The sequence below is a fragment of the Pollachius pollachius genome (genome assembly GCF_949987615.1).
Source record: "Pollachius pollachius genome assembly, chromosome: 14".
Classification (NCBI taxonomy): Eukaryota; Metazoa; Chordata; class Actinopteri; order Gadiformes; family Gadidae; genus Pollachius; species Pollachius pollachius.
In genome coordinates this window covers 22700147-22724665 of record NC_136947.1, presented here as the reverse complement: position 1 = coordinate 22724665, position 24519 = coordinate 22700147, and the positions used below count along the sequence as shown (strand labels likewise).

The 24519-nt window shown below is 45.2% G+C and overlaps 2 protein-coding genes across 3 annotated transcripts; one reads left to right on the top strand and one right to left on the bottom strand.

Annotated features, from left to right (window-relative positions):
- Nucleotides 1–8638: 8638 nt before the first annotated feature.
- On the bottom strand, nt 8639–13901 carry LOC307085416 (leucine-rich repeat-containing protein 52-like; the record flags this gene model as incomplete). Its single annotated transcript, XM_079750203.1, has 2 exons — nt 8639–8994; nt 13253–13901. The coding sequence occupies 2 exons, from the start codon at nt 13899–13901 to the stop codon at nt 8639–8641; spliced, it is 1005 nt and encodes a 334-aa protein (XP_079606329.1).
- Nucleotides 13902–16956: 3055 nt separating this feature from the next.
- mgst3a (microsomal glutathione S-transferase 3a) lies at nt 16957–20804 on the top strand. 2 transcript variants are annotated; one of them, XM_079751411.1, is made up of 6 exons: nt 16957–17112; nt 18002–18165; nt 18559–18632; nt 19465–19522; nt 19879–19951; nt 20336–20804. In XM_079751411.1, the coding sequence occupies exons 2-6, from the start codon at nt 18049–18051 to the stop codon at nt 20464–20466; spliced, it is 453 nt and encodes a 150-aa protein (XP_079607537.1). In that variant the 5' UTR covers nt 16957–17112; nt 18002–18048; the 3' UTR covers nt 20467–20804. The 2 variants fall into 2 exon arrangements, with proteins under 2 accessions (XP_079607537.1, XP_079607536.1); XM_079751410.1 differs by having other exon boundaries at nt 16967–17112; nt 18043–18165.
- Nucleotides 20805–24519: the final 3715 nt, after the last annotated feature.

Genomic DNA, 24519 nt, shown 5'->3' with positions numbered 1-24519 from the left:
ACATGTTGGACATAAAGCAGCAACATGTTAATAACTGTACTCAATATGAGACATGTTGGACATAAAGCAGCAACATGGTAATAACTGTACTCAATATGGGACATGTTGGACATAAGGCAGCAACATGGTAATAACTGTACTCAATATGGGACATGTTGGACATAAGGCAGCAACATGGTAATAACTGTACTCAATATGGGACATGTTGGACATAAAGCAGCAACATGTTAATAACTGTACTCAATATGGGACATGTTGGACATAAAGCAGCAACATGTTAATAACTGTACTCAATATGGGACATGTCGGACATAAAGCAGCAACATGGTAATAACTGTACTCAATATGGGAAATTTTGGACATAAAGCAGCAACATGTTAATAACTGTACTCAATATGGGACATGTTGGACATAAAGCAGCAACATGGTAATAACTGTACTCAATATGGGAAATGTTGGACATAAAGCAGCAACATGGTAATAACTGTGCTCAATATGGGAAATGTTGGACATAAAGCAGCAACATGTAGCTGTACTTAGTGTTGGACATGTTGAAGACCTGGTGGTGGCAGTTCAGCCTCTGCTTTAAATGGGGTGGTGATCTGCACCAGTAGATGCAGAAGTTACAGATGTCCTCCAAACTGCTGTATGCCATCATCTCTGCACTTACAGAGCCAGCCATCCTGCTGTTTCAGAGGACATTCAAACCCTAAGCTAGGAAGGAGGGGGGCTTATGGTCAAGATCCACGCCAACCTTTTGATATTTTTTGAGTACCATCGTTGTGTTACTGTTATGAGCGTTATATTAAGCTGTTGTATATGAAATCAGCCATACACCATAGAGGTATACTATAGGGGCTAGCATTGGCTCAAGCTCCCCTGAAATGGGACTTGTAGTGTTTGACACTTAGTTCGCACTATTTGGAAAAGTGTTGTTTAAATAAATATGTCCATGTTTGTGACTGACACGAACTCCTGTGTTGGGCGTCATTCTTAAGAACACCACTAGAGGGTGCTTACACATTTAAACTCTATGGAACACAGTAACATACTACAACATGCGTGTGTTGTGACACAAATCGTTATTCATAACTGCCTGTTTGAAACAACCAAAGAAAGACCATATTGCATTTCTTCGAGGGATTAGCAACGCTGTTATAAAAGGATCTTATCTGAACGCTGACACACAAATCAACATAATTAATCTGGGCTTCTCTCTGTGTGATGATATATCTGTCATTCGGAGTCCCCTAGAAACAGGATCCATTATGCTTATCGTAGGGTGGCCGCGGCTGAAGCAGAGGCTCACAGCCGTGATCCAGTCTATTCTAAGTTCGCCTAATAATAATTCCTTTTGGAAAGTGGATTATCGGGTGCCCGCGGATGTTTGCTCCGGACCAGCACTGAGTGCGGCGTATCCTCTGAGCCGCTGTAGCGTGGTTGAGTGCGGTCTGGTGTGCTTAGCAGAGCCACCCTGACCCTCCGGCCTCTGCTGCTTGTGTAAAGGTCAGCAAAGGTCGGGCAGACTGCACTCAGTGGAACACATACCCGACGGGTCTCGAACCTCCGGAAAGGACGCGTTGAAGGGGCTTAAGCTTTCTTTAAAAACACGCCGATTTGCCACCGAAGGAAAAGCGCAACCTTGTCATGCACCCACACATCCAGGCACGCACTATAAATGCTGTTTAGAGTTAAGGATACATATGTATGTTACCTGTGGTTTAGCAAATGTTGCTAAGGAACACCTATCATTTGTGTGTGCGTTTGAGTAAGGCATCAATATTTGTACTGTGTAACAATAAAGATCGTTATGCAGTCTCAGTTGTGTGTGTTTGTGATTTGACCAGAAAAAACTTTACCCAGAATTCCCAGCTAGCTCTCTTCTTGCTGCCTGGGGTGTGGATATCTGTTTCCATTATTTAATGACTGCGTTAACCCCTGGCGCCTTTGAAAACCACGGGACACTTTAAAGAGAAGCAGGGGGTCAAGCGGCAGAGTGAACTCGGTGTGAAGTGACCCTGGGAAGACCCTATGGGGGTATTATTGGAGCAGAACAACTGAGCACCTCTGACAGCAGAATTTGAAGTTGGAGAAAATAAAAATAGAAAGTCACATGTCTATCAGTACACTTGAATTTTTTGTGTCATAAGGTCAACAGCTTTTTCCTTTCACAATTAAATTCAACCTTTGAGCCTCTCTCAATACCCAAAGCTACAAAAGAGGAACAAACAACAACAAACAAATGAACACAAATGGATATCTAATATATATGACATGATATAAATAGCTACACAGGATTCTGATCTAGAGTTGGGACGAACAGGAGCTCTGTCCCCAACCCTAGTGAAGCTGAGGATGAAGACAGTAGTTGGCAGGTGAATGGTAAATTAACTGCATTCATACAGCGCTTCCCTATCCAGGGGCCCCTCAAAGCTCTATACAATACTGCCCAACATTCACCCACTCATCACACATTCACACCCCGACGGAGGAGTCAGCCACGCAGGGCGACAGCCAGGTGGTCGGGAGCCGTCAGGGGGGGCGTCTCGCTCAGGGACACCTCGGCTCTCAGCTAGGAGGAGACGGGGATCCAACCAGCAAGACCGGGTCAGCCAGGTGGGGTCAGGGGTCAGCCAGGTGGGGTCAGGGGTCAGCCAGGAGGGGGGACCGGGGCAGCTGTCGAGGTGCTCCAACAATCACCCAAATGCACCCTCTCATAGGCAACATATTATATTCACCTTACAGTATTCATCCTCTCAACCCTATCCACCTTCCTAGTCTACCTAACATAATTCCCATACCATAGTCATCCTCACATCTTCACCCTCATTCTTAACCTCTCTGAGTCACACAGACATATTCTCCCTTTCACATTCACCCTACCATATTCCCCCTACTGATGGTAAACTATGTTTACCATTCCATATCCATCTTACCCTCTGATTGTCACCCTCCCAGTCTCATATGGGAGGGTTAATGGAGAACCTCACATATTCACCCTTTCACATGACTTTGCTGAGTGTGACCATGGGCATTCATGTAGAGAGTAAGATCGATGCTCCGACAGACAGAGTCATTTGTTATTGGTGTTTAAAGAGATAAACTCAGCTGAAATCTGCTGGGACAACGATGACACATTGATTTCAAGGGAGGATTTAAGTGAATAGTAAGAATGAGTGAGGGTGAGAGAGGGAGAATCTATATTTCATGGTCATTTATACCAAAAGGTTTGCATATATGTGTTCCCAGAACTGCATTCGTCCTGTGCCACAAGAAGAACTAACTGTTTAAAATTGTAAGCATTTGTTGCCATTATTACGTGTGTGTGTGTGTGTGTGTGCGTGCGTGCGTGCGTGTTTGCGTGCGTGCGTGTGTGTGTGCGTGTGTGTGTGCGTGCGTGCGTGCGTGCGTGTGAGTAGGGTCTAGTCACAAGGTGCACACAAGAGGATGCAGAATGCCAATGAACCATGCTCGTCCACCTTGAGAAGGCCATAGATCAGTGGTTTACAAACGGTGGGTGGAGAACACTACCATCAGTGACTCCAAGAAAATCATGGGATTCCCACATTTCAGCCAGTGACCCTTCCATCCAGATACTCAGAAAGGCACCAGCTCTCTCTTCCGGACACCAGGACATGTTCCAATAGGCGGGATAGTCCCCGGGTTAGGGGGTTAGATCGCTGGCCTGTGTGTGAATCCTCAGTGTCCGCAGTCAGGCAGTGTCCGCAGCCATCGGTAGTCAGCCCTTCTGCTGATGAAGCACATCTCCTACCTGCTCCCTTAATGATAAGGCATTCTAAGGGATGTGTCTGCTAAACAAAGAGCTTGTATTGATTACTGATTACATTTGTAATTCATATATAGGCTTTGACTATTGCATTTAAGTGTCTATGTGTGTGTGTGTGTGTGTGCGTGTGTGTGTGTGTGTGCCTGTGTGTTTGTGTGTGTGTGTGTGTGTGTGTGTGTGTGTGTGTGTGTGTGTGCGTGTGTGTGCGTGTATATGTAACCTAACTATAGTTTCCAGGAGAGTGCAGAATGTGAATTCTGCAGGATGTGAATTCTGAAGAATGTGAATTCAGCAGATGCTGGCGTTGTTAGTTGTCACCAGCACATTCAGCGGAGCGGAGGTTGGTTCTGATGAAGTTTGGTTCTGTGTGTGTGTGTGTGTGTGTGTGTGTGTGTATGTGTGTGTGTGTGTGTGTGTGGGTGCACACACACACACATACAACAAGGTCAGGCTTCTTACTTCCCCGTTGTTGAGCTCAGCGGGCTGGGGAGAGACGGTAGCATGTGAGGGTTTCCTCGAGACAGAGATGGAGAAGAGACCCCCTCCTCCCCCTCCGTCTATCTGGGTCACAGCCAGACATGTGTACGGGCCATCAGGCTATCCGGTTCCACGGCTCCACCTAGCCTCATCCCGTGCTTATAGGTTTCAGATTTCCTACTTGGCATGCTTTCACAAACCTGATCCCCCACCAGTCTGCTGTGACCGCTCACAGCAGCGTTTCCATGCGGTCATCTGGGTCTCATCAAGAATTCATCAAGTTCACACCGTACCACACATGTATTCTACTCCTCCTTTGGTGGCGCGCTTCATGTTGCAGACTCCTCCTGTGCATTGAGGACCATTATGGTCCAACACCATGGAGGACATCCTGAGAGACTCTGAGGTATGAGGACCATTATGGTCCAACACCATGGAGGACATCCTGAAAGACTCTGAGGTATGAGGACCATTATGGTCCAACACCATGGAGGACATCCTGAAAGACTCTGAGGTATGAGGACCATTATGGTCCAACACCATGGAGGACATCCTGAGAGACTCTGAGGTATGAGGACCATTATGGTCCAACACCATGGAGGACATCCTGAGAGACTCTGAGGTATGAGGACCATTATGGTCCAACACCATGGAGGACATCCTGAGAGACTCTGAGGTATGAGGACCATTATGGTCCAACACCATGGAGGACATCCTGAGAGACTCTGAGGTATGAGGACCATTATGGTCCAACACCATGGAGGACATCCTGAGAGACTCTGAGGTATGAGGACCATTATGGTCCAACACCATGGAGGACATCCTGAGAGACTCTGAGGTATGAGGACCATTATGGTCCAACACCATGGAGGACATCCTGAGAGACTCTGAGGTATGAGGACCATTATGGTCCAACACCATGGAGGACATCCTGAGAGACTCTGAGGTATGAGGACCATTATGGTCCAACACCATGGAGGACATCCTGAGAGACTCTGAGGTATGAGGACCATTATGGTCCAACACCATGGAGGACATCCTGAGAGACTCTGAGGTACGAGGACCATTATGGTCCATACCATGGAGGACATCCTGAGAGACTCTGAGGTTATGAGGGCCATTATGGTCCAACACCATGGATGACATCCTGAGAGACTCTGAGGTATGAGGACCATTATGGTCCAACACCATGGAGGACATCCTGAGAGACTCTGAGGTATGAGGACCATTATGGTCCAACACCATGGAGGACATCCTGAGAGACTCTGAGGTATGAGGACCATTATGGTCCAACACCATGGAGGACATCCTGAGAGACTCTGAGGTATGAGGACCATTATGGTCCAACACCATGGAGGACATCCTGAGAGACTCTGAGGTATGAGGACCATTATGGTCCAACACCATGGAGGACATCCTGAGAGACTCTGAGGTATGAGGACCATTATGGTCCAACACCATGGAGGACATCCTGAGAGACTCTGAGGTATGAGGACCATTATGGTCCAACACCATGGAGGACATCCTGAGAGACTCTGAGGTATGAGGACCATTATGGTCCAACACCATGGAGGACATCCTGAGAGACTCTGAGGTATGAGGACCATTATGGTCCAACACCATGGAGGACATCCTGAGAGACTCTGAGGTATGAGGACCATTATGGTCCAACACCATGGAGGACATCCTGAGAGACTCTGAGGTATGAGGACCATTATGGTCCAACACCATGGAGGACATCCTGAGAGACTCTGAGGTATGAGGACCATTATGGTCCAACACCATGGAGGACATCCTGAGAGACTCTGAGGTATGAGGACCATTATGGTCCAACACCATGGAGGACATCCTGAGAGACTCTGAGGTACGAGGACCATTATGGTCCAACACCATGGAGGACATCCTGAGAGACTCTGAGGTACGAGGACCATTATGGTCCAACACCATGGAGGACATCCTGAGAGACTCTGAGGTACGAGGACCATTATGGTCCAACACCATGGAGGACATCCTGAGAGACTCTGAGGTACGAGGACCATTATGGTCCAACACCATGGAGGACATCCTGAGAGACTCTGAGGTACGAGGACCATTATGGTCCATACCATGGAGGACATCCTGAGAGACTCTGAGGTACGAGGACCATTATGGTCCATACCATGGAGGACATCCTGAGAGACTCTGAGGTTATGAGGGCACATTCCTTCAGGAAGCCACACAGCAGCCGCGTTTGGGACTGAACACGTATGTTGCTAAACTTGGGCATCGGTCATAGCATGACGTATCACATGTGTCTATTTGTACATGTATGGTTATGGGCACATATGTGCTCGAGCGCATATAAATGCACTGGTGCACACACACACACACACACACACACACACACACACACACATGTTGACACATACACACAAATATATCAGATTTGACGTTTGATAAGGTCAAACGCAGCTGAATTGATTTACAATCTGGAAGAGATAGGTGATGCAGCCTTATTTAGAAAATACTATGTATATGGCTGTGAGTGACCGGATGTTCAAGTGCAAAACAGGAAGTGTATCTACAATCCATTAATCCATGTAATGGAGATAGATTTAGACTAATTACACATTTAACTTTTTCTAGTGTGATATGGAATGCAGCCGACATAAACAAATGCACGTTCACAATCAGAATACCCCTGTTTGGTTCTTGCACTGAAAAGGTGACAAACCAGATTATGAAAAAAAACAAAAAAACTTTAAAATGACAAATAAATTGCGATTCGGTATTGCAGATGTATGGTGCATTTATTCACATTTTGTGTGAAATAAATGGAAATCAGTCATTTCACAGAAGCCAAAGCAGTGTTGCAGTAGTCTTTATTTGTACGTCCTGCTGTAATGCAGAGCGAGATCATCACCTGGTATATAACAGTCACAGTCATAACCACCAGGTAGGCAGGAAGGACATGCAGTAGATTAAAATACACAAGGCCTGGAAGCACTTCTTCCATATTGATTGATTTACTATTAATGCATTATAGAACTTCCAATTTGCATATTGTTTGGTGCATTTGTTAGAAAAACATCGAAATCAATCTTAATGCAAAAAGTGTGTTGTGCTAGTGGTAGCATTGATACTGTTTCCAAAAGTAAAAAGAACACAGATTTACTTCTCTCCTTTCCAAGTGTCAACAGAAGCCAATATTCACCATGAATCACCTAGATTCAATCGATTAATATATGTGTTAGAGTGCTTTGAGCATCGCACTCCTGAGACCCCTATTGCTCTCCCGGCCGTCCCGAGGAGTCGGGGTCCTGCTCTCCGCTCCTGGTCCTGTCTCCCGGACCCTCCCCTCTGGCTCCGGGGACGTTTCTCCTCCTTTAGGGGCTCAGGGCCCTCTGACACTGCGAACGGGCAATGAGCGATGGGCACCGGCACGCTTGGCTTTTCTGTTTTCTAGAATAAGAGAGTACTGCCTCTCATGCGACACCAACTCCGTAACAGGGTTAACATTTCTGAAAACACTTGTTTGAGGCAAATGTTGTCTGTTTTGTTGGGGGTGGTTGTGGGCCCAGGAGGTTGAGCCTGTTGACTTGTAACCGGAAGGTTAGTTCGATCCCCGGCTTCTGCTCTCGTGTAAAACGTGTCGAGGTGTCCCTGAGCGAGACGCCTCACCCTGACCGCTCCTGACGAGCTGGCTGTCGCCCTGCGTGGTCGACTCCGCTGTGATTGTGTTTATGAATGGGTGAATGTTAAGCGGCATTGTAAAGCGCTTAGAGTGGCCACTGCTTAGCAAAGCTCTGTATAAATGGAGTACATTTACCATTTTATTAGAAAGCAGGACATTCCATATCATGTTATGAAATTCAATGTACTGGACATGACCCAGTAAGGCTTTCCTGGTGCATGCAAAGAAATGATTGGATTACATAGGCTGTAGGGAAAAAAAACCCAAAGTAGATCATGTGGTCTATGAACAGGATGGGCTTCATCGTGTCCCCGACGCACGCTAACGTTGGCCTGGGGATCACTTCCAGGCCAACCAACACAGAGAAGCATCCAGCACGGAACACAGCAGCTAGTATGTATGTGCATGTATGTGTGTGTGTGGGAGGGAGGTTTGCATGTATGTGTGTGTAGGTATTCATGTAAGGGCATGCATGAATGTAGTTGTTCGTTGAGTGTGTGTTCACACCTCCACCCGGTCTGAAGCTGGCCCCTCCTCTGGGTGTTCCTGTGCCGGTCCACGTCTCCTTAAAGGTCCACCTGTCGTCCAGCGACCAGCCAATCCTGGGCGAGCTCATCGGAGGCACGATGGGTTACGCTGCTCGCGTATGGGGGGGGGGGGTGTCAAGTCAATGGTCAGAACAGTTCAAATCGGACTCCACATCAAACCCCATGAGAGGCCTTGCGGTCCCCGTTGCCCGGGTGACCCCTGCCCTCGGAGCTAGTCCGTCCTGTCCGTCCCATCGCCACCATCTCCTCGTCCTCCGCCCGGCGCCCGCCCTCGGGGTCGCCCTGGGCGTCCTTGCGCTTGACGTAGCGTTCGTAGAGCACCATGACCACACCCATCGCCCACGCCGACACCGTGCCCGCCGCAAAGATGACGAAGCCGATGAGGACGAAGAACAGATAGTCCCAGGAGCCCAGCGCCTGGTGGCAGCGCGCCCGCAGACCTGGCCCCACCTCGGCCAGCCGGCGGCCCCGCAGGTCGGCCGGGGCCCCGCACACCGTCTGGCCCTCCTCTGAAACACAGACGCACACCGCTACAGAGACACAGCTCCTGGGGATTTCAGCTGAGAGGTTCAATGGCCTCATCGACACCATAGCACCAACCTGATCAATAACTGTCGTAGTACTCTTTAGAAAAACCATGAGGTCTGCGTCCGTGTCTCGCTTTCTATTCCTCGCTCTTTAATTCTTGTCATTCTTTTCATTGTCATCAGAAGGAAGGTGTTAAATAGGTGCTTGTTTGTGTGGGTTTCAATAGCCTCGGGCAGAGTAAGATATATAACATCTATGATATAGAGAAGGGCTCTCTCTCATCTCTCTCTCTCATCCACTGGGAACACTGGCGCACGCCAGGGGATCAGTACTGGGAATGGATGACAACCAGGAGCCGATCCCAATACATGCCTGGGTGGGTGGACTGGTAGTGGGGGAAGGGCGGCTCGCTGGGGCCTTTGAATGGGGCTCCCAGGGCCTCGAGGGCAGCACGCTGTTCCATACTGATGGCACCACACTGATGACCTCACACCAGGCATTAAATGTGCCTGAATTTATTGCCTTTTTAGTGAATAATACAGAAAATTAGGAACTTAATAAATTAAAAATATTGCATAATAAATCAGAATCGCAATATTGGTCAAAATAATCGCAATTTGATTATTTCCCCAAATTGTTCAGCACTAACACACACACACACACACGCACACACACGCACACACACGCACACACACACACACACACACACACACACACACACACACAAATATGCATACACCCTAGTTTGCAAACATGAATGCAAGTTACGTAACTGTAACCGGGACAGATTTGTACATGTTCGCTAATGCAAAGAATCATGCAATGACCATTGCATTGCAATGAAGTAAGCGGCAACCTTGTTCAATTTACCATACACACACACACAAGCACACACATGAAAATGCTTACGCAGACACACATGCATACACACACACATGCATGCGTACACACTTACACTCACTAATGCATACACTTGCAAATGAGGCCAAATAAATCTGCACACATTGCAAAATAACCATATCACTGTTCAATGATTGGATCATAAGACATACACCATAACCACCAGGCTTACAACACTCAAAAATGCTAACCAACGCTAACTAATGCTAATTGATGATCTCTTCCTCTACTGGCTAACTCTAGCTATACGCCAAACATCCTCAGGACTGCATGTCCTGCCTTTGAAGTGAGCGAGTAAAGCCCTCTAGGACCCCCTCCCTCCACCCAAAGAGTGGAACTCAGGGGCGCGAGGAGGGCTTCCCCCTCTGCCTCTCCAACCCCGTCCAATGCTGTCTATTTCTAGACCTTGGTCTTATATAAGAGCACAGCACATGCTAACGTAGCCGCGCTAGGCGTGACTCAAGGGGAAAATCTGTTGTTTCCTTTCCAGGGGTTTAATCTCTATTTCCCTTCTGCTCTCTCTCTCCCCATCTCTCTGTCTACCACTCTATCTCTCTACCCCCCCCCCCCTCCAACTCTCTCTACGGATGTGTCTCTCTCATCTTCCTCCTTGTCCCTGAATGTTAACGATTGTGTAACTCTCTGTAGCCTTTATCTCAATGCCATCTCTGTCTCTATCTCTGATGACATGTCCTTGTATCATCTGTCATCTCTATGTCTCTGTCACCTCTGTCTCTGTCACCTCTGTCTCTATGCCATCTCTGACGATATAGAGACATAGAGATTATATAGAGATGATGTCGAGCCAGAGATGATATAGAGACATAGAGATTAAATAGAGCCAGAGATGATATAGACATAGAGATTATAAAGAGACATAGCTGATTTAAACAAAGAGATTATATAGAGACATAGAGACATAGGTGATATAGAAACATAGAGATGATATAGAGATGATATAGAGACATATAGATGATATAGAGACATAGGGATGATATAGAGACATAGAGATGACATAGAGCTGATATAGAGAAATAGTTGATATAGAGATAAAGGGACATAGAGATGATATAGAGATGATATAGAGATGATATAGAGACATAGGGTGATATAGATACATAGAGATGATACAGAGATGATATAGAGATGATATAGGGATGATATAGAGATGATATAGAGGTGATATAGCGATGATATAGGGACATAGAGATGATATAGAGATGGCATAGAGATGATATAGAGACATAGAGATGACATAGAGACATAGAGATGATATACTGTAGATACATATAGGAGACATAGAAATATAGTTGATATAGGTGATTTAGAGCCATATGATATATGCAATAGAGATATTCCATGCTCTACCACCCTTTCTCCGTCACTGAATCTCTCTAATTACATCTTTTCCCCATACAGTTCTCTCTCTAACTTTCTCTCTATCCCTCTCTCCCACTGGATTTCTTTGGCTCTTTCATCTCACTATTGATGCTTTGAGTCAAGTGTAAATGCAGTGTGAATCAGCTGTTATCCAATGTCAACCCAACATCAATCCGATGTCAATCTAATGTGATTTCAATGTGAATTCAAAGTGTGCAGCTTAATTCTTCTCCCCATCTGTCTCTCTACCATGTGCCAGCCCGGTCTGTTCCCTTCTCCAACACCCTGAATGAGGGAATCCCTGATCATATGTATGTTTGTTTATGTGTGTCTTCTAGTGTTCATGTGTGTGCATGTGTGTATGTGTTTGTGTAAGTGTGTGCTTGTGTTGCCAGCTGCCATTGGAATATGCTGTACTCCATATTAAAACAAAAGGCAGCAAGCTGCAGGGCAATAGGAAAAACACTCTGTCAGAGCTGGGAGAGAGAGAGAGAGAGAGAGAGAGAGAGAGAGAGAGAGAGAGAGAGAGAGAGAGAGAGAGAGAGAGAGAGAGAGAGAGATAATGGTTGGGAAAAGAATTGAGAGAGCCTATGAGAGAAATACAGAGCTTGGAACAGAAACAACAATAGAACTAATCCTTTTCATTCAGAAGGCATGGATCAAATCCATCTGAACAATATGAGCAGTATCAGTGAACTAAAAATAGTATTGCCTTTACTCTTTACGCACTGACATATCCAAACTAAGTAGGAGCCCTTGTGCAGAGGGATGGAGGGAAGCCCAACATCTATCAGGCTGGGCAGCAGGAGCACAGAGCTGGGATCAATAGCAGGTTTCACCCTGGGTGCATAGTCCCTGAATAAAGCACGTCGATTAGAGAGAAGGCCTGGTAACTCCTCCATTACCCTCCAATTGGATATACATGTGTGTGTGTTTGTGTGAGTGTGTGTGTGTGTGTGTGTGTGTGTGTGTGTGTGTGTGTGTGTGTGTGTGTGTGTGTGTGTGTGTGTGTGTGTGTGTGTGTGTGTGTGTGTGTGTGTGTGTGTGTGTGTGTGTGTGTGTGTGTGTGTGTGTGTGTGTGTGTGTGTGGGAAGGGGTCCTGCCAGACAGTATAACCCTGTCCTGATGAATTGGTCCATGCTACTGCTGCCTGCTTTTAATTAATGTGTTATTTGATAACCTCGCTGCCTCTCCTCTGGTCCTCTCCTCTGGTCCTCTCCTCTGGTCCTCTCCTCTGGTCCCCTGTGTCCCGCTGTGGTTCTGGACGCCCCTGATCCCAGCAGATCCCACTAAAACAAACTAACATGTCACAGCGTCGCTACAGGGTTTCTATGAGACTTAGCAGGGGTTACCAGGGCCCCATTCGATCACTTCTAAACTTCTGCTGGTTTGGTGTGTTGAGCTACCTAACTAACCTTCTCAAACACAAAATGATCTAAAGGATCTCAAAATAATTCACCCAATATTTCTACTTCTATGTTCTGCTGCTGAAAGGATTACTATTATTAAGATTAATCAATACTAGATCATGACTTGACACCTATCAATGTTGAATGAAGAAATTCAGCGGTCAAAATTTACATTTACATTTAGGGCATATAGCAGACGCTTTTATCCAAAGCGACTTACAATAAGTGCATTTGTTACAATTAGTACATTTGTCATAAGAAGTGAAACAATATATCGCTGTCGGTACAGTAAAGATGTTCGTAGAACCAAGTGCAAGTATTACAATCGCTAGGCTAACCCATTCCCCGTGTAAAGCAATGATAGCAGCTACTGTAGATGCTACACAATTAAGTACCTTGAATAAGTGCAATGTACAAGTGCCAGGACGTACAACATTCAATGGTGGCTGTGCATTGGTTTCTATGCAGAGTCGAGGTGAACTCTGAACAGGTGAGTTTTGAGTTTGGCCAGCGGTCAAAATGACCGCTGACCAAAGAGGCGGCGGGTTACCTTGGAACTTAAAGCCCTCCACGTGCACCCAGAGGCAGAGGTCCTCGTTGTCGCACGCGCAGCTCCAGGGGTTCCCGCTCAGGCCAATGGAGCGCAGCGCGGGCAGCGCCACGAGCGAGCTGACGTTGAGCGCCGTCAGGTTGTTCCGACTCACGTCCAGCACCTGCAGGGCTGCGTTCTCCGAGAAGGCGTCCGGGTGGATGTCCGCGAGCCCCGGGTTGTCCGTCAGCCTCAGCATCACGAGGCTGGCCAGCGGCCCGAAGGTCCGGTCCTCCACGCGTGTCAGTGTGTTGAACGAGAGGTCCAGGTAGGCCAGCTGGCGGAGGTTCCCGAACGTGGACTCGGACAGCTCCGTCAGGGAGTTGTTGCTGCAGTCCAGGTACACCAGGTCGGACAGGTAGTTAAGCGCGAGCGGGGGGAGCTCCGCGATGCGGTTGTTGGAGATGATGAGCTGCCGCGTGGTCAGCGGCAGGTCGGCGGGGAAGAGGGTCAGGTGCTGCCCGGCGCACTGGACCACCCGCTGGTCGTCGCACACACAGCGGTCCGGACAGCCGGAGGACATGGCCGGGGACGGGCTCGCGCCCATCACGAGGATCACCACTATCACAAGCCGCAAGGAGTGCGCGCTGGGCGGCGGGGCGAGGCGCATGACGCCGCCCTCACATCCTTCATGGGTCCCCGCCGAGTTCCCGCTCACACAGTCGGTAGTGAGCCGCTGCTCGGCGGGTTCAGCCAATAGCGACGTCCGTTCTTGTTTTTAGTTGTCGTTAGTTTGGACACTTTGAGCCCGAGACATCAGCTCACTTCATTCAATCGTCTGTCATCTCGCGCCGTCGGGTTCTCTCCGGTGAGTTTGAGCTCCGTGCCTGTGCGTCTCGAGGTCAGCGTCTCCGACGCGTTCCAGCTCGTCCCTACTGGTTCATTTGATGTTCCGCCCGACCCGCCCCGTGGTGGTCGGATAGAGATGTGCAGCGATCACTATTGTCTGTCCTACTCCAGCGCGCGCGTGTCTTCCTCTCTCCGAAACTCAGTCCAGAACGGGGGGGGGGAGAGAGAGAGGGAGGGGTCGTATGTGTGCAATGAGCGAGAGTGGAGAGTAGACTCTGGGCGGACTGAGTCGGCATATGCAGAAAAGCAAACACATCTTCCCACTTCACTTCACCAAAGTGCGCCGCCATGTCGAAGCAGCGAGGGCCCCCAACTCAGTGTAAGCAAGAACCACGTGACCCCGACACACACCTGACCTAGTTCAACACGCGCATCGAGGGTGCCTCCAGTCATTGCGCGTGATGCCAGTGTGAGGTGGACCATTTCGTGTGTGGGTGTGTGTGTGTGTGTGTCTGTGTGTGTGTGCGTGCGTGTGTGTGTGTGTGTGTGTGTGTGTGTGTGTGTGTGTGCGTGTGTTTGGGCGCGTCCACGTGTGTGTATTGTGTTTGCGTTCACATTCGTGCAGGCGTGTGTGCACGTGTACTATACTGACACACCTGGCTGCTCTGTTTGAATGTTTTACCGCGGATCACACCGAAGTAGGCGTATAGACCCTCCCACGCCGACCACCGCCGGCTCTATCTCACTCGGCCCTCCTCCTACTGCATGAGTTCTGGGCCGAGTCTATTACTGGTCCCTGTGTGGGCGTTCGAGTGCTGATTCATAGCAGCAGGCCAGATGTGCTGCTGGTCGGGACTCTGTTGAGCAAGACCACCCCAACCGAATCCTAGGGGCCAGAACATATTACAATTCTGTTATCTGACAACAAAATAATACCATCTCTAAAATAAGTAGGTACACTTATATATATGATTTAATGAGGCTACCCCCATCTATTAGATCGAGACGTTTTTTTTAAGGAATTCCGTGTAGCTCCAATCGCAGAAAAACTATTCCGTGTTATGGCGCCATCAAGTGGCCATCTAGTGGCCCTGAGCCAATGAGCTGTGCACTGTTTCAGCTCAAATCGAGAAGAATTAAAAACTTAAATACCAAGTTTTAGGAAGGGGGGGGGGGGGGGGGGGTGTTATCCCTATAATTTACGAGCCACAGCAACGTCACATTTTTAGTACTATCGTTGGATGGAGGATTTGGGCCACATGTGTGAGTTCTGAGTCAGAATAAAAAGCGTTATTAACGTTATAATTAGATGTTGTATATGATATACAGTATGTGTCGTGTATTAAACACTAATAAAGTTCCAACTGTTTAAGCAGACAACTGGAAGCGCACACGCAGACTCACCGGTGTACTATTTATTGTAACGCGGTAACAATAGCGCGTATCCAGGGCCGAGTAGCGTACCAAGAGCGCCCCCTGGTGGCGATTCAGCGTTATATACCTTTCAGAACAACCAATAGAGGATCTCCACCTTATGAGCCGCCAATGACATTTGTTTGGTTCATTTGTTATACTATATGTTAATATTTTAGACTACATGTTATATGTTATATTATTTGTTAATATGTTATATGTTAATATGTTATGCTATATGTTATGCTACATGTTATTCTATATGTTAATATGTTATGCTATATGTTATGCTACATGTTATTCTATATGTTAATATGTTATACTATATGTTATACTACATGTTATTGTATATGTTATTCTTCATGTTTTTCTATATGTTAATATGTTATACTATATGTTAATATGCTATACTATATGTTAATATGCTATACTATATGTTATGCTACATGTTATTCTATATGTAAATATGTTATGCTATATGTTATTCTATAGCTGGGCCTCATCCGTCTCTCGGACCCCGCTGCGCAGACAGATCTCAACGCGTCCACGCAGTGGGTGGTTGTCCTACCTTTGACTCACTAGGCCCCAGTGAGTCAAAGGCAGGCCAACCCACCTGGCAGGGGATTAAAGTTGGGAAGTGGATAGGCCTTATCGGTAAACACATGAGGAGGGCAGAGGCAACAGGGCGCGGAGGGACGCAGACGGCAGTTGGTCTTGACAAATCGTCAAATCGTAGTCTTTTGAATAAAATGTAATTTAGTTTTAGTCATATTTTAGACATCTGAGTTGTTTGAGCTTTACTCTAGTCAACTAAATATCATAGTACTTTGGTTGGCTAAAATCGAACTGGTTAGAGTGTAATACATTATTTAAAAAATTCTCTAGAATTTCCAAAATCCTAAACTTCTAGAGGAAGCATCTATTAACCGGTGTTGTGGAACGGTATTAAGGCTTGGACGTGCAATAACAGGCTTAACTGTTCTAATATGAATCGTCTTTGTCCATCTTAAAATCAAATACAAATAAAGCCAAGTCTCATATAATATAAACAAGAATATGGCCTTGGCTTTTCATTGCAGAAAACAAAAGTTCATCATTTTTGTCAAACAGATTGCTTATTCTAGTTTTCTTAGAAACAGGCAGCGTCCTATATCAACTTCATCAATCATTAAAACAATTTCCTCCTCTTCGTCGTCATTGTGACTGGCGATGCGTCCGGCAGGGTGCGGAGGGCAGGCGAACCAGTCTCACCTGCCAGGCCGTCCTATGACCTCTTTCTCTCAGTGCCAGGTTAATCTTTATGGGGCCCTTACGTCGCAACCTTGATCTAATGGTTGCTGATTAACTCCCTATTTGATTATGTTGCCATGTCTGTTGTTGGTCATTTCATTGTCATATGTTGAGGTGGCGGACAACCAAACGATATCAAACGGCTTACAATTGTTTTCCATTCAAATGATCCTTGAGGACGGATGCGCCCACTCCACTCCGCGCATGCGCTGTAGTGCCTACGCAGTCAGGAAATCCGAGCGCCCCTCGAATAGTTCTGCTCCGGTTCTCTTCTCGCCCTTACCTGCTCACAGCTCGCCACCTCCGCATCGTCAGCTTTAACACTAAAGGTAAACTTGTGCGTTTTAAGAATCCTATCGTGTGTTTTTTTTTGTTATTTTCAATGTCTCACTGCGTCCCCAATGTGAATAAATAAATAATAAATTGGCCTGCTCTTCACCTTGGTGTGTTTCTGTGAGGACTACCGAACTTTGGAATCATTATTCTGTGGGTACTACTAGCCTAGATGACTAGAGCTCCAGGGGATATTGTGTGTTGTTTCGTGTATTGTGTGTTATTTAAATAGCTAACATACGTCGTGCCTGTATATTGCACATTTATTTAGAAATATGTCAAAGTGAAACTTCCTTTTTATTAGGGCGTCTTGTGTTAAGCGAACTTTCTAAATATATTGCTGACTACTGTATACACCATACTGTTTAAATATTGTTTATATCTATTCAAACTCAATAAATTGAGGTACTGCCATGAGATTATAGTCCCACCTGAAGTCAATAGGTGGCAAATGTCCCACGCCATTAAATACAATTTAATAATTGATCCAGAATAAGTAAAAACCTCATTTACTTTGTTTTGTGTGTGCGTCTATCTGTGATATAACCTCGGTCTAAATTAAAGTAAAGTTATACTTTTCACTGAACGTGATGATTTAGATCAGGGATAGGGGCATAATGTAAGCCTCCGACTGCGGTTGAGGAATCAGATTTCACTTGCTCTACTTTGCATGGCATGTTCACTTCATCATAGTTATGTTTATTTGTGTGTATATTATATGCACATTCTGAATGCATCTTTATGTATTTACATATATTCCTATATATGTATGTATTTATATACACATATGTCTGTATGTGTGTGTGTGTGTGTATGTGTGTGTGTGTGTGTGTGTGTGTGTGTGTGTGTGTGTGTGTGTGTGTGTGTGTGTATATGTCTATATAGAAGTTCTTTTCTTCTACTTCTTGGGTGTGTTGTCTCTCCAGGTCGTCATGCTGGTTCTATCCAAGGAGTATGGCTATGTGGTGCTCACAGGCGTGGCCAGTATGGTGATGGTAGGACACCTGGCTATGAAAGTCGGCCGGGCTCGCAAGAAGTTCAACGTCGATGTGAGTGCTGGCGATAAAGTGGTTACCTGTTGCTGCACATGTGCAGTAAAGACAGATGAAGAGCTATAAATAGCCTTACTTTTACTCTTTATATATATTTAACTACATTTTTTTTGTTGTTTTACCCATTGTTTCTCATTTTATTCGACACATTTCATTTACATGCACACATTTAATGAAATCCATTATTTTTACGTTTACTGGTTTTCAAAAATAATATCCTATTTTTTGGCCTATATTTTTCAGGTCTTATATAAATACAGTTTGAAAAAGGTGCTATATAAATAAAGTGTATTGTTTCTGACTTGGGGTTTGAAACTGATCGGAGTACCGGTCTTAACGGTTGACTGCTGACGGCTTTTCTTCTTCTGATGTTTTTGTTATGAGAAACAGTACCCGCAGATGTACAGCGATCACCCAGAACACGGGCATATCTTCAACTGCATCCAGCGGGCACACCAAAACACGTAAGAAAACCTCACCCCGCCCTAAGCCTGGTCCAGAAAACCAACCAGCTCAGCCACATTCATCAGCATCAAAACAAAGCCTACGTTAGACTGCCTATCGAAGAAGTTTACTCTTGGTGTGGCCTCTTGTGAACTCCTGGAAAGCTCACTACATAATGTAGTAAGAGATGTTCAAGCATGAACCACTTTCCAAGTCTGTGGTCCTAAATGGACCAGAGAGCCAAGATGCAATGTTCAGTCCTTTATTTGCTGGATCCTACAGGATGCCCCGACAACCAACCTGGCATCCTGTAACACGGTGGACCCTCTTCTATTTTGCATTCAGTTACTCCGTGTTGCATTGTCCCGTTGTCATCTGTTGATCACGCATTATATGTGACTAGTGACTGTATATGTGTCCCATGATAACGTGGCCTCTCCAACGACCTCTGTGCTACTCTCTCCAATCCCTGCGTTTTTGGACTCGGCCAGGAAACACAAACAACCACCCCAGTCCTTCCTTAATCCTTATTTTTACTTCTCCTTCTGCACATACAACAATCTGTCAAAACATATGACAAGGATGCGGCTATTAGTTAACCTCCGGTTATTACCTATTAACATATAAAAAGGTGCAGCCCCATGATTCCTAGTGGGTAACCGTTATTCAAATAAAGCCATTCGACCAGCGCCCTCACCCTTTCTAGGTTGAACAGTTTGGCGGGCCGTGATGCCCGGGTAAGATGGACCCCAGGTCATGAGAACAGAACGATGAAACCATATCTTAACTGTTTAGTGATCGATATATTCTTCTGCACCCTACCTGAATGTATGTGTTGCACACTCTCTGCAGACTGGAGATGTACCCCAACTTCCTCTTCTGTCTGACTATAGGAGGCTTTCATAGTCCGGTAAGTTCAAGCCTTTTATTCAATCATTCACATTTCTTTCTGGCACTTTTTTTATCAACAAGAGATCAAAGTCGTATGTATGCTTGTGTATGTGTGTGTGCATGCATGCCTGTGTGTGTGTGTGTGTGTTTTTTGTGTGCCTGGGTGTGTGTGTGTGTGTGTGCATGAGTGTGTGTGTGTGTGTGTTTGTGAATGAGTGTGTGTGTGTTTTGTGTGTGTGTGTTTTGTGTGCATGCGCGTGTCTGTGTGTGTGTGTGTGTTTTTGTGTGTGTCTGTGTGTGTGTGTGCGTGTCTGTGTGGGTGTGTGTGTGTCTGTGTGGGTGTGTGTGTGTCTGTGTGTGTGTGTTTCACTCCAGCGCCTGGCGAGCGGTCTGGGGATGGTGTGGATCATCGGTCGAGAGGTGTACGCCTACGGCTACTCCACTGGAGGTACCTGCTTTGGTTGTCTTGTTCCCTTCTTTAGAATATGTAGAATGTCTTATTGATAAAGACATGGGGTTACCTGTTCGAGGAAAGTTTGAAGGAAAACAAAAATGGGAAACTATGTCGTTTTGGAAGAACATTTGGTGGCAACTTTTTAAAATAGTTCATAAAAATGTACTTCTTAAACATGCACTATAATGATAATCATGATCTTGACGATAATCACAATAATCATGATAATAACCTGAATTATCAGACCCTTTATCCGTAAAAAGAAAGAGTGTTTTGACATTCGCAACAAAAGCTAGTGCTGCTTCAGTAATGGGAGGAATGGTGGCGTGTGGGCGCGTGTCATCGTGGGTCACCCTGGTTGTGTGGCTTCCCCGTCAGAGCCGAAGAAGAGGATGTGGGGGGCCTTCGGGAACCTCGCCTTGCTGGGCATGATGCTGAGCTCCATGCGCTTTGGCTGCCACCTGCTGGGTTGGGGCCCGCGCGGCTTCGGCTGCAGGGGCTGCGAATGAGCACCAGGCACACCACCAGTCACACCAGCAGTCACACCAGCAGGCCGCCGACCACCGTGTCTGCTCCCCCTACTCTACTGGCGGGAGGACTCAGGCTACAGTAGAAAATACAAATATATAGAATAGATATTCTATATATTTTTTGTGTAATTCCTTGAAGCAATGTTCACATTTATTTGGCTTGTTCAGGAGCAACATGCAGCATTGAGTCTAGCTCGATCAGCTAATGCGCATCATGTGGCCCTCTATGTCTGACGGTATAGCAACGGCTGTCTTATGGTAACCGAACACCAAATGGGATGGAGTTTTTATGATAATAAAAACAAACTCCAGAGTAACTTGTCCTTCCTTCACTTATCCTTCGCCTTGACTAATCAATAATAAGACAAAAAGAATTTGATTAAAAATGTGGCTATGATTGGGACCAACCTGAAAGCCCTGCAGATAGGTAAAAACCTGACCAAATGCATGGATGTAGAATGCAAAGCGGAGCATGTCTGCTATGATGTGTGCCAAAGCGCCGTGTTGAGTGGTTTGGCAGAGGTTAGATTGACCAGGCGGCGGTTGGTCCCCCATTGTTCTCAGTGTGGCGAGGGCGTGGTTCTCTGGGTAGCTTTCCATTTGTCTTCTCGTTTAAACATGTTGATTTCTAGATTGGTGTTTTCATAAAAGGAAACATCGGGGTCAAAGGACGTTTGTAAAACAGGTTTCATAAACAGACTTAAAACAAACACAAAGTAAGAAGCTATTCATTCATCATCAAAAACAGCTCCTGTTAATGTTTAAACGTTTACAATCCGCTGCAAAGGGAACTTCCTTTTTAGCACTTGACCATTTCAGGCTTTAAATCTAACCTTTATTCAAAATATTCCAATACATACAACAAAAAAAAATATATATAAAGCAATTATTATTGTAATAGTTACAATTATTATAGGCTGAAAATCTTTTCATCTTACATTACACTTGAAAACATCCTTAGATGCTTCTAATTATTTTAAACATAGAACATCTTGGTCTTCATCAGTATACTGCAAAAAGCAAATTTTTATGGTATGAATAAAAATGAGCCTACATATGAGTCAGCAGTATTAACAATAAACCAGTTTTGTGTTTGTATTTCAAGACTACTTTTATCTACCCACATAAACTATAAACTATAAGTCATAAACGATAAGAAATCAAACACATTCAGGATACATTGAATAGTGGAATATAATATAAATATTAATAGGGCCTATCCTGTTTCCATGAATTGAAAAGCATGTTTACATTCCCCTGGTCAATTGGCCAATTGCAAGGCTTCTTAAACATTCGCCAACATCAATATTAAACGCAACGGATCCAGTTATGTATCTGGACTGGCTTACACCAGCTATGCCTAAGAATAAATTAAGTCCCTTGGTAACCACTAGTAAGTTTCAAACTACCAGTTTACCTAATTCGGTTGCACCACCAATACGCAGGTCTAGAGGAAACGTGTTTTAATTAAATTAACCATCAATTAAAGTATAGGTGAACCAGTTTAAATTTTAACTATGAGATGAAAAAAAAGGAGGGAACTTTATCATTTTTTTTTATAATGACATTAATTACAAATTGGTGTTCTAGTAAACTGCTCCTTTGAAACAAACTAGTGGCTACTATAAACTGGACTTTAAACAGTCCAGGTCTCTGTGTAACCAGGCCTGTTTCAAAAAAGGAGTTCGTTCAAAGAAGCAGTAATCTTTGGTCAGCTTGGCTGTAACATGTTAATACTCTTTAAGCGGCAGGCGACTAATATTTCCTGAACACTAATCCAATTACATTCTGTTTTTGGGACTCATTTTATCTTCTTTATCACCCGTATATTATATCTACCGACTTTAGATATGCAGTAGAAATGTATCCATCCAAAGGAATTGTGCAACACTCTGCATCTCCGCCAGGGGGCGCCGCCCGATCAATCAGGGCAGATTCAAGTGGGGGCTATGTCGCACGCACCTCGATCTGGATCTTAGAAATTGAAAAGTCAACGGATATTTTTATTTCTAAAGACTAAATTGCATTCTGAATCTCAATGAAATGTTTCTGTCAGGGTTTGTTTTTGTTTTTTAAGAAAAAAAGGCACAATAAAATCTCCTCACAGGAATGTCGAAGTGGTTGACTAGGAGTTAACATCTATTTTAAAGGGCGTTATGCGGTTGTGCGCTATACTAACTAATCAGAAACCAAGACTGCATACTACAGCGTCGAAGAAGCGGAAACTATTCCACGCGTTGGGCATCCCGTCCACTCAAGGGCTTCGCCAGACTTTCCTGTCTGTGTACTTCCGTCCTTCATTGAGAAGCGACACACAGGATGCTTCGTCATACCGTCGTAGGGAGAAGTGACCAATAGGATGCTTGGGTCAATATGTGTAACTGGAGAGGGGTGTGTCCTCCATCAGGTCATCCTAGAGGAGAACACAGGGGGGCTCCGTAGGATTAGAAAATCAGAGAGGTCCTGGGTTCAATGCCAAATCTCGTGGGCATCTTTCATGATGCCTAGCCTCTTGACTGCTCCTAGAGTATAAAGTCAACAGTTAAGGTAATTAACTCTCATCAATGAAAACTAATTCAACTAAAGAAAATAAAGGTGCATTGGAGGGGTATTCATTGTATATGTTTGTGTTATGTGCATTGGAGGGGCTATTGTATATAACTGAGCTGAAAGAGGTTGATCAACAAAAAGTCTCAAAGTAAGTTAGCAAAATGTAGCCGGCAGCTTCTGCGCTGTTAACACTTCATTAAATATATTTTTGTTGTAACCTAAAATGTACCTTTGACTATTTAGCAGAAGTTTTTGATCCAAAGAGACTATTGTCAGTTTGTCAGACTGGTAAATAATAGTATAGTATACTAGTGCTATAGTCGTGCTAAATAATAGCATAACAAATAATCAGTTTATTATGGATTCAACCTAATTAGATCATCTTTTCCACGCACACTTTGGTACCCGATGAGGGATTAGGCGTCTCAATAACAGTCTGAGGCAGTGAGTCTCACCATGGGCACGTCCTGCAGCCGCTGGAACTCTGGGTGCCCGGCCTGCTGCCGGAAGCGGAGGAAGAGCACCACGGAGGTGACGGCTGCCGTCGCCACGCACACCGACACCAGCCCCGCCAGCAGGGGGTCCAGGAGGGAGCTGGGACCTGGACCCCTGAAGGCTACGAGGGGGGGGGGAGACAGGGGGAACACATGAACTGGGGTTTTCAAACGGCTCACGTCTCGGTCGTAGAAGGGACAACATCGGTGGCAAGAGGGGATTTGTATGCGGAATTTATTCCTCGTACGCGTTCGTGAACTATTGTTCAATGAACGCGTTCAGGCACAACACTGCAGGTAGTGCATTATTCCAGATCAGATACAGGGAGTGCATTAGTCCAGATCCATTGGATTCAGATTGAGTTAGTGCTGAGCCCCAATAGTAGATATAATATTATATATTGCACATTTTTAAAATAAAAAATACAATTACTATTATTTCATGGTCTTTTTATTGCCTATGTATATTTGCAGACCGCAGGTGGCGCTAAACTTCCTGTTGACTGAGTGAGATACATATATACTTTATTTTTTATTCATATAAATAAATATTTTATGGAGCTAGACTTCATGTTTACTTATATATATACAGTATATATGTATATATATAAATATGTTTGTGTGTGTATGGGTGCGAAACATCCCTGAGTAGAAGAAGGCTTCTCGTCAGGCTTCAGTTGAGGCTCAACTTTGGGTGGCCGAATAGTCCCTCGTTGGTTAGTTAGTTTAGTTTAGGGTTAAGTAGTTAGTTAGTTTTGTATTGGGATAGGTAGTTACTTAGTACGTTTTGCATTTGGTTAGTTAGTTAGTTAGTTAGTTAGTTTTGTATTGGGATATTAGAACATCATTCGAGTACGTTGGTAGCGTTTTGACACATGACGACCAGTTGGAGAATCTGCCAGAACGACCGAGACTGAGGTTAAACTAACTATTTGTAATAATAATATAATATGCATTAAATGTTCAGCTTTCTTCCCCAGGATTTAGG